We start from the raw sequence: 10929 nt of genomic DNA on the forward strand, positions 1-10929 counted from the left end.
TTAGAACTGCTTACCTCATATGCTTTCTTGGGACCTTCCTGAACTTTCCCAAACTGTTGAGAAGTTGCTGCAATTACCCTGATCAACTCCTTAGCCGCGGTTGGTGTTTTGTCGAGGAAACATCCTCCGCTTGCTGTGTCCACCATTTTTCTTTCCATGCTAAGCATCCCTTCATAGAAATATTGGATTAAAGAATTTTCAGCTATCCCGTGTTGAGGGCAATTTTCACATAACTTCTTGAACCTCTTCCAATACTCATGAAGCGACTCCACATCTTTTTGCTTGATTCCACTGATTTCTCTCCGAATTAATGCCGCTTGGGAGGCTGGAAAATATTTGTCCAGGAATGATTGTACCATCTGGTTCCATGTAGTGATTGTTCCTGATGGCAAATTTAAAAGCCAATCCTTGGCTGCATCTTCTAGTGAGAATGGAAACGCTCTCAACTTCACTTGTTCTTCCGTTACTCTTTGCGGTCTCATGCTAGAGCACACCACATTGAATTGCTTAAGATGCTTATGAGGACTTTCACTCTCCATGCCGTGAAACTTGGGCAACAAATGAATCAACCCTGACTTCAGCTCAAACGACACATCCAAGTTGGGATATGTGATGCATAGGGGCTGATTATTGACCTCTTGCGCCTGAAGTTGTCTTAGAGTTCTGTCTGCCATCGTTTCCTCTTCAGATTGTTCACTTTCTTCGCTGGATATTTCTTCTTCGTCACTAGAACTCGAAATTTTAGCACTTTGTAATTTCTATAACCTTACTTCCTTGCGAAACCTCTGAGCCAGTAATTCTATTTCTGATTGAAAGAGAAGTTGTTCTGAATTGTTGGACCTGGTCATAAAAGAAATTAAATCAAATTAGATTATTCCCCGGCAACGGCGCCAAAATTTGGTGAGTGCCAAATCCACCAAAAATAATCCCAACTTTCCCCAAACGAATAAATTGTAATAGAGCAAGTAGAGGTCAAACCCAAGGGAATAATATTGATTCAAAACTTCTCACGACCTAACAAAATAATTAAATGAGGGTTTAGAATTGTGAAGTTTATTAAATCTAAATGTCACAGGTAAAAGATCAAAACAAAACAAGAATTAATGACGGTTTGTGAATAATATTTTGATGAATTCGGTTAAGGGGAATCGCAGGATAATTCATACGTTAACGATCATTGACAGATAAGATTATAATCTCATGTTTTCGCCGGGTCAGTTTGAATGTTCTTCCTTAATAACGAACTAGTTAAGCACGGCAAATAACTTGATCCTAATCAATAAACAATCCTATCTCAGCGTCTAAGATTTAATTTATTGACAGCTTAAGAATTAGAAGAACTTGATCTTAGTTAATCGTCTCTCAGCGTCGGCGATTTTGGACTAAATTATCTGTTCATTTGACTCAGATAAACCCAACTAGATTCGTATTAATGTCACGTGGAAGACAAACTCAGGTTTGTCCGACTCGAGTCCGTTCTTCCAAACACGAAGCTAGCTTGATTTAAATAGTCAATAGCTACTTTGTTTGGATATCTTAGGTGAAACTCTAATAAACCAAATCAGCCATATGATTATTCGATTCGACAAACAACCTGCAGTTATCATTCATAGAACAAACAATCAATTGAGAATAATTCTCTAAACACGATGAACAAATAAACGGCTTAATAAATTGAGAAAAAGGTAACACGACAGTCTCATGATAATGGAGAAAATCTCCCTTGAATTATCCCTTAACCGAAATTAAAGAAGTTAGTTCCGAACAGCCATGGAACGTATGTGTTTTTCTGCTGGAAAAATAAAAATGTAAAAACTGATATTCAAACTTGGAACTCTCGTGTTCTTAAGTCTATCATGATTCCTCAAAATAAGGAACTAAAATCCCTTTCAATTAGCGTTAGAATCCTTCTTTAAATTTGAAATTAATTGCCTCCTCATTTGTCTCCTACAAATTCGTGCTTTAGCAGAAAATCTTGTTCTCAAATCGTCCAATCCGGATCAGGAAAGCAATCCTATTCGAAGCAGAAAACTGTCAGCCTGTAACTGCCTTAGTCTTGTGCAAGACTAACTCTGACTCAAACCAATATTTGCCCAATCAGCTCCGGATCACGACCCGACATTAGCTCGGCCCAAATTAAGCCCAATTTATCTCCCTTTAGTCATCATTGGTCTGTAGAGATGAAAATACTAAAAACAAACAATAAAACCCGCAAAAATAACAAAACATGACAATTATAAAACACAAAAACGGGATTATTTATTGTCGAATTATGCACTTATCAATAAGGCTAGGGAGCACAACTTTGATCATGTTTGAAAGAACCTTAGATACAATTTTATATAGTACATTGTATAGAGTAATAGGCCGTAGGTCCTTCATGACAGATGGGTTCTTCACCTTTGGTATGAGAGTGATCAAAGTATGATTAAATCCATAATACTCTCTTTATTCTTTGTTTTATTTTATTTTTTATTATATTTTGTGCTGATCGTAAAATCATAATTTTTTTATGAACTTTTATGTTTTAATATCAGATCAAACGACGCCTTTTTTATTTTAATGTTTTGTTTCTTTAATATCGTTAATTTAACAATGATTAAAACATATTTAATTATATCCAAAATCATTAATATGAATCAAATTACATGATCACATCAAAAATAAATTGAAAAAATATGTAAAATGTTTTTCACGGTATACTTATCTATTATATAATTCTTAAGTTAAATTTCGATTTGTAATCACGGAGAAGAAATTCAAGAGTAAAAAGATTGAGTTTTCTATTTTCTTTTGTCACGTAGATGAGGAGAAAGAATGTATCTTTTACAAGTAATGAAAAGTTGTCTCTTTTCATTCAACTCCTTCCGTATTTGTATTAATTGATGTGGTTCAATCCTGTAAGTCCACTATGAAGCTACAATTACACAGAAATTATGTCAGGGCTAACCAGTTCTGATGACTAAGTCAGTTTGAGGGAAGACTTGATGATGAACACAATCGTAAATCAAAGCTAAGTTATAATCTTAATGAATGAATGAATGAAGTAGTGTACCTTGAGTGGTGCTTACTCTATTTATACTATGATCGAGTTGTAGTGGGTGGTTATAAGCTTAGGAGCTGGACACGCTATGTGTCACCTGTTTATAGGTGAATGTGCGCTCGTGCATCAGATTTGATATCCTTTAAGCCCACTAGGTCCTGATTTACGGGATCGAGCATGATTGCTATAACAGTTGGATCATTGATGAAGTTTTTTAAGACTACCAAACCAATACCTTCAATATGGGGTCATACTGAGCGGTTTTGTTATGGTGATGCCATATGTTCTGTTTTCTCGGGTGATGGTTCGGGTTTCATAAATGCCACGTGACGAGTTTTATATTAGCTTGATATCAGATGCCTCTTGATCTTATTTATCGTTCTGTAGGATAAGAAAGCATCCACTTTGGGAAGCGATGTACTTGCTAATTCCTAATAAGTTGAACGAGGGAAATTGATCTTGATAATTTTAGGGGGTTTCAAGAAATCAGGGACTGATAAGGAGGTTATGCGGGTCCTGAAGATTGATTTGCCCATCGTTTGGTCTGCTCATAAATACAGTTGGTAAAGCGTGTTTTTCTATGGAAACGGGGCACAACAGAAATATAATTTTTTTTACCTATTTCCTTTAACTAAGGATCGTTAATTGTTATTTCATATCAAAAAGGGATAGAACCAAATACATTTATGAAGAACTATCTACTATTGATAGAGATGTGCCCACACGGATATCAACCGTCTATCCAAGAACACCAAAAACAAGCAATAGTAAACGATTAGTAATCAACCGTTGAATAACAACCAAAATAGATTGCCTCTAAAGAATCACCACGAGATCAAAGAAGAAAACGAGAAAGATAATTGTTCGGGTAAAGTCGAAAGAATTTCTTCCTCTTTTTCTTAGCCTTTTGTTATGTTATGAATTCCCTAGTGTGGGGTTCTATATATATAGTATTTCTAACCCTTATCACAATTAGGTTAAAACTCTTAATTAATTAGATAAGTTATAACATTCTCTTTATTTATATCCCATAAATATAAATGTTAACTCTCTAATTAAATTAGATAACTTATCTTTAGGTTAGGATAATATTTATTAGATATTTAATCACATTAAATTTCTAATTAAATTTTATCCTACAATTGATTTAACCATAATTATAATCTAATTACAATTATCTCAATAAATCAATTATTCCCACTTGATGCATTATACATCAAATTTTGGCCCACACTACTCCATCCATTAATTATTGTCTCGTCCTTCGGTTCCAAGTCTCATATGTGACCCAATAGGTTCCTATTACTACTAGCTGTGTACATTATTGAATTAATTTCTCCAAATTACATTCAATCGTTTGTATAACAGAATAAGTACGCGAATTATGAATAGCAGAACCGTAAATATTCCCCCAGAGTAATAAAAAGACAGGTTTCCGTCGTTTACCTTTCTATATTAGTTCCAGTATAATTCAATCCTTCACCAGCTATATCCTTAAACGAATCTGTAACTATGGATTATGTCAAGTTAGATATAATGAGATGGTTGTTTTACTTGTTCTGGTAAAATTAATTCTGAATAGATAGGTTAAGTGAAATCTTCATTTCTACTCTTAATCTTATCACCTTGTAAGGATTTCAAATCAATTCGCCACAAGTGGCCCTTGGATATATTTCCCACTTATAAGGAATGATGAATTCTCAATCTAATATTAACTATTCCGCAATTACTTTGTGTGACACCCAATGACTAATGCACACATCCTAGGATCATTCCTGTTATGGATCGTGATTGCACAGAGTCAAAGCATCACACTCCACAATCCAGAATCACTAATTAATATTTATTTGAGTCTGAGTATTACTTATACCTAGTAATACCATATGAGACAAAACGTGATATAGGATAAATCCATCCATCCTGTTATCTCAAGTCAGGTCCTCAATCCTAATGAACTCCATCGCCGGATCGATGTAACTGCCCAAATATCTTCATATCTGAAGCTTGTGAGATCAGCTCTCTGTTCAGAATAGAAGACATTATTACATGCAAGTCTTAACAACATTATATTAACCCCTTAAACATATTACTTGAATTGGAGTGGTTTTAAGTTTATTGGTTTATTATAAAGTTTAGTCTCACTTCATGCTTGTATGAACACTTCATAATCACCTTAAATAAACTTTGGGATTTCCTTTTATTTAACTTTAGTTAGTTCTTAATAAAAGATGATTGCTTTTATATATAGTTAAACATACTATATCTTATTAAAACAAATGATTCAAAGAACAATTCATTTACAAGTAAGCTGATATTCTTCAAGGTGAACTTCCTATTTTTTGATTCTTTTGTTTTACACTGTAGGTCTTTATCATGTCTAACTCGCTTATTAGTACTTATATTTTAGCAAGGCGGGAGAGGGAGGTTGTCCCTAGAGTTATTATTGTCGTGCTTGGGGGTGTTCATGCCGCAAAGGTGAGTGTTGCTTTAGATAATGAACCAAATCCTACTGTTATGAGGTCGAGGTCATCAGAGGGTAGCGCTTCTTGCAAAGATGCCACTCAAACCGGATCTGCCAATGCAATTAGCAAAGATGCTACTCAAACCAAATCTATTGGCATGGTTAGCAAAGATGGTACTCAAACCAGATCTGTCGGTGTGACTAGAAAATATGGTACTAAAAATGGGTATTACTGTTAGCGGTTCTCATAAAGATGCTACCCATATTACTGAGGGTGTAAGTGGTCCTCGTGAAGATGCTACGCATAAGAGATCTGTTGGTGTGGGTAATGGAAATAAGGCTCGATATACATGTTCACTAAGGCGTACCACCTGTCATTATACATGTTCAAATAAAAAGGTTGTATATCTCCAATAAATATATATCACAAGACATTATATATTTCCAACGAGTATATAACACTTGCTCTCGAGTGTATGTTGGTCGCACGAACTATTTGTGAGTATGAATGAGATTGAGAAAGAGATTAGATTGTGTTCCATCATGTGCGAGTGAGACATGTTGGACATGTTAAGCCGAAATTAAAGTCCGTTTGTGAATGAAATGAGTCAGATACATCAAGAGGCAAGGAGGCTAGGATTTGCCCTAGCCATTCCTTATAAATAGATAGTTTAACCTAATCACTTATACAAAGATGTGTGAGTAAGCTTGAATATAGAAAAGTATGTCTCTCTCTCCCTAATGTCGCTCGCCACCCCTTTCTCTCTCACGTGTAATCTTAATTTGTGGATATGTCGTTCCCTCTCCTGATTGATCTGAGAATAGTCGAAGCGTGATTGATAATACGAAGGTATGATCCGTTCTTCCAGTGCTAATCACATCAAAACTTATCTGCGCTCCAAGAAGTAATTCGATAATCCGATTTGATTATGAGATATTTATCCTTCATTGTATTTATAGGACCAAGTGTTATTTTACTCTTATATTAAATGCATTTCCAAAATATTTTTCCATTCAACCATTAACTTTCTCTTTTTCAATTTATAAAATAAGAATCTATATATATATATATATATATATATATATATATAATAATTAGGAAGGGAAAAGAAAAACAATATCCAAATACTTTTGTGAGGTGTGGACGATGACATCCAAAACCAAATCAGAAAATTTCCACAAAAAATAGGAAGAAAGTTGAGAAGAATTAATAAATAAAAAAGAAATCTTATCAAAATAAAAAATAATATGGAACACAAGTCTTCTTTATCTATGAAACAGATTTGGCTACAATTTCTCACCTTGAAAAACTAATCCTATTAGCGTCCAGCGTGACTCATCCTTGTCATTTCATCCCCACCATTTTTGTCTTTTTCTACTATTTCTCTATATACCATCTTTGTTTGTTTGCATCACTTGCTAGCTAGCCACTTCCCTTCTATCTCTCTCTCTCTCCAGTATTATATGCACTGTTTTTCATCATCTCTTTCCATTTCTTCCCTCTTCTATTGGTAGACTTACGCCAAAGGTACGTTCTTCTCTTCTTCTCTCTGCTAATTCCTCGTGTCTTTTCTTCTTTCTGTTCTAAAGGTTCTGCCTTTTTCAACTTTGATTGTTTAGTTTCATTGCTATGATGTTATTATCATCTGGGTTTTTTGTTCTCGGAAATGGGTTTGATTTATTATTTATTACAATACATTTTATCTACTGTTGTTTTCTTCAACCAGGAGTGTAATTTCAGTTCGTTTCTCTCTTTTTATTTGTTCTGCTCTACCATTTCTATCATTTAATTTCATACTGTTGTGCTTTATGTACTCTTGAAGACTGAATTGATGAAACAGTGACAGAATATAGTGAATTTTGTTAATGATTGTGCTTTGCATCTCTTTTTATAGTGGATTTTGATTAGTTCATTCTGGTTTCAGTAAGGAACAGAATATACTGAAGAATCATGCTTTTTGGCCATTTAATCTTAAAGACTAAAATTGATGAAACAATTACATATTTGTGGGTCTAACATGTAGCAACTCATTTAACTCTTTAACAATCATCATGTAATTAAAACGAACTTGTTTTAGTGATATAGTACTTTTTATGATTTGGAGTGACATCTCTGCCAGATTTTGGTCCAACAGATGCCTTTTGTGTATATGTAACTTTTTCTACTTTTTAAGTTTCCATGTTGACTTTCTTCATGAATTGTTTTTATTTTTCTTTTGTTTAATGATAAGGCTTCTTCTCACCTTTTATCTTGGGATGCCTTTTAGGTTCCATAATTAGAAAAAAAAAGAAGACTCTTTAAAGGGTCTTATTGAGAGGTTCATGTTCATATTTTTGAGGAAACTGCTGTGTTTGAATTCACAGTTATCCTAATAAACTCATGTGAACCCCTTTTCAGAATATAGTGGTAAGGCACAAATAATCAATTTGGAAAGATGGAGGAGGTAACCAATGTCACCGAATTCGAGGAAATTGCAAGGAAGAAATTGCCAAAGATGGTTTTTGACTACTATGCTTCAGGTGCAGAGGACCAATGGAGTCTCAAGGAGAATCGTTTCGCATTCTCTAGAATTCTGTAAGCTCTTTTCTTCTCTCCTTTTTGAATTTTATGGCTGTTGCTTTGATCTTGTCATGTGTTTGCTTGAGTACTCTATCTGCTCTTTAACACTTGTTAATGTTATGTTCTCTGTCTTCAGATTTCGACCTCGGATTCTAATTGATGTGAGCAAGATTGACATGACCACATCTGTGTTGGGCTTCAAGATTTCAATGCCTATCATGATTGCCCCAACAGCCATGCAGAAAATGGCTCACCCTGAAGGTTTGCCATCTTCAAGACCTTGTCTTCATTTTGTGGAACTAATTCAAATGACTGATATTGAAATCCTTTGTAGATTGAATAAAGTAAATTTTCATTTTAATTTCAGGATCATGTTCTTACTCAGTTGATAAGAAATTCCTTTCGGCTGTCTTCCTTTTATTCTTTCCCTTATTTGAACATGAAGAGTAAATTGAAAAACAGTTTCTGACCATATATTCCACTGCAGGAGAGTATGCAACTGCAAGGGCAGCTTCAGCAGCTGGAACAATTATGGTTTGATTCTTTGACTTTTCTTTTTTTGTAAATATAGAGTTATATAAAAAAAAATCTGCAAAATAGTAAACAACAGGAGTCTTCTTGGATGGCTTGGGGTGGTCGATTCGATTGCAATTGGTATTTTACTTGACCTTGATTTGTTGTTTCAGACACTTTCCTCATGGGCGACATCCAGTGTTGAGGAGGTTGCTTCAACAGGACCTGGCATTCGCTTTTTCCAGCTTTATGTGAGTTTATACTTGGTTTTTTCTGTTGCATAAAAGAATTTGCCACTTTTCATTGCAAGTTAATTGTTTCATTATACAAAATATGGAACGGAGAAAAGTACTCCCTACCTTTGTGTTTAGATCCTCTTGAGCTTTAGCATGTCTGTGTTTATGGTTCTTCGATAGTGCAAATTCTCTCTCATTGGATCCTAGTTGTATTTCCTCAATCATTGTCCTTTTTACTTAACATTCAGGTGTACAAGAACAGGAATGTGGTTGCTCAGCTTGTAAGAAGAGCTGAAAAGGCTGGATTCAAGGCAATTGCCCTCACTGTGGATACTCCTAGACTTGGCCGGAGGGAGGCTGATATCAAGAACAGGTGATTATCAGTGTTTAAAAAATCTTCATTTAAATTTCTAGAAGAATTCTTGTTGGACAGGTTGAGTTTTAGTTTTAACCTGTAATTTTCCATATATTTCATTACAGATTTACTCTGCCACCATTCTTGACTTTGAAGAACTTTGAAGGTCTTGATCTTGGTAAAATGGACAAGGTATGGCTGCCTAATTCTCAAGATACCATTTCTCCATGTGTGTTATTTTTATGTTCTTGATTCTTGGTTGTTTGATATTGCAGAGTGATGACTCTGGACTAGCTTCATATGTTGCTGGACAAATTGACCGTACACTCAGCTGGAAGGTAGGATGCGTTTATTTGGTTGTTTTTCAAGTTATTTTCTTAACACATAACCTAGCCATCATCCGGTTATGAATTCTGGATTCTCGTGCCTATTTGACAGGACGTGAAGTGGCTTCAGACAATCACATCATTGCCAATTCTGGTGAAGGGTGTCCTCACAGCTGAGGATGGTAAGAGTTACTAAACTTTTCTTGCCTTCCTTCGTGGAGACAGGAGATCGTATTATCCTGTTTACCGCCTTCTTGACATTTGTCTGATGTGCGGTTGGTTTGGGTGTCAATGCAGCAAGGCTATCCATACAGAATGGAGCTGCAGGAATAATCGTCTCCAATCATGGTGCTCGCCAGCTTGATTATGTTCCTGCAACTATTATGGCTTTGGAAGAGGTAAAAGTGCTGATGCTCATAAACTGATGCAATCTAAGTGAGCTTATACATTCATTATATGGATGCAATTACTTACAGGTGGTGAAAGCTGCACAAGGACGAGTTCCTGTTTTTCTTGATGGTGGAGTTCGCCGTGGAACAGATGTTTTCAAGGCATTAGCATTAGGAGCATCTGGAATATTTGTAAGTACATAACTATTACAATGACCGGTATTACGGTAACTATTTACCAGAAAACATGATTTGATGATTGTGTGAATTTCAGATTGGAAGGCCAGTTGTGTACTCGTTGGCTGCTGAAGGTGAAGCTGGTGTGAGGAAAGCACTTCAGATGCTTCGTGACGAGTTTGAAATAACAATGGCATTAAGTGGATGCCGCTCACTGAGGGAGATCACCCGCAATCATATTGTGGCTGACTGGGATGCTCCCCGTGCCGTTGCCAGGCTGTAAGTTGGTTTCAGTCAGAATCTGAAAGCAACTTATATAATAGCTTGTAAGGGTTGATCAATATTTGGAAAAACTTGAGCTTTTATAATAACAAGCATTAGTTATTTTTATGAAAGCACACTGCTTTTCTTGTATATTCTTTTCCACATCTCCTATATGCATGAATTCCCGTTTGGTTAGCAATAAAAAGATGAATAAGCTTTAAGAAATCATTTATGCTCACATTACTCTGTGATTTTAATATGTTTAGACAATCAAAATTTACTCTCTTAGTACATTATATAGCATCTTGCTCCTATCTTTTCTCATTGTTTTTTTTTAAATCTTTTCCTCTTCTCCTTTGGCCTACGAAAGTGTTGTATCCTTCCCCCTAGCGACATTACAAAAATAACTGTAATGCATCTTCGGGGTTAATGGCCTAGCGTGTAGGGCAGGGATAATTGCCTGTGACTGTAACGGTAATGTTCTGGCATCTGCATGTATTTCTATTTCGTGTTGTTCCTTGTTTGAAGCTGGTGAATTGATGACTATCCTGGAGAGAGTTAAGTTGGCTAGAGATTGGAGTTTCTCAAATGTTTGTATTGACTCA

At 35.4% G+C, this 10929-nt stretch overlaps 1 protein-coding gene across 2 annotated transcripts; it reads left to right on the forward strand.

Annotated features, from left to right (window-relative positions):
* The first annotated feature begins 6876 nt into the window (after window positions 1-6876).
* On the forward strand, window positions 6877-10474 carry LOC136232716 (glycolate oxidase). Of its 2 annotated transcripts, none has more exons than XM_066022087.1 (12): window positions 6877-7032; window positions 7903-8083; window positions 8201-8325; window positions 8552-8598; window positions 8751-8828; window positions 9062-9186; window positions 9294-9360; window positions 9444-9506; window positions 9607-9676; window positions 9792-9892; window positions 9971-10075; window positions 10158-10474. In XM_066022087.1, the coding sequence occupies exons 2-12, from the start codon at window positions 7956-7958 to the stop codon at window positions 10341-10343; spliced, it is 1095 nt and encodes a 364-aa protein (XP_065878159.1). In that variant the 5' UTR covers window positions 6877-7032; window positions 7903-7955; the 3' UTR covers window positions 10344-10474. The 2 variants fall into 2 exon arrangements, with proteins under 2 accessions (XP_065878159.1, XP_065878158.1); XM_066022086.1 differs by having other exon boundaries at window positions 7903-8079.
* Window positions 10475-10929: the final 455 nt, after the last annotated feature.

Source organism: Euphorbia lathyris, chromosome 6 (assembly GCF_963576675.1).
Source record: "Euphorbia lathyris chromosome 6, ddEupLath1.1, whole genome shotgun sequence".
Taxonomy (NCBI): Eukaryota; Viridiplantae; Streptophyta; class Magnoliopsida; order Malpighiales; family Euphorbiaceae; genus Euphorbia; species Euphorbia lathyris.

Coding starts and splice junctions, on each gene's coding strand:
- LOC136232716 (XM_066022086.1), top strand. CDS start 7,940: ATGGAGGAGGTAACCAATGTCACCGAATTCGAGGAAATTGCAAGGAAG. Junction 8,599..8,750: donor CAGCAGCTGGAACAATTATG/GTTTGATTCTTT, acceptor TTGTTGTTTCAG/ACACTTTCCTCATGGGCGAC. Junction 10,076..10,157: donor TAGGAGCATCTGGAATATTT/GTAAGTACATAA, acceptor TGTGAATTTCAG/ATTGGAAGGCCAGTTGTGTA.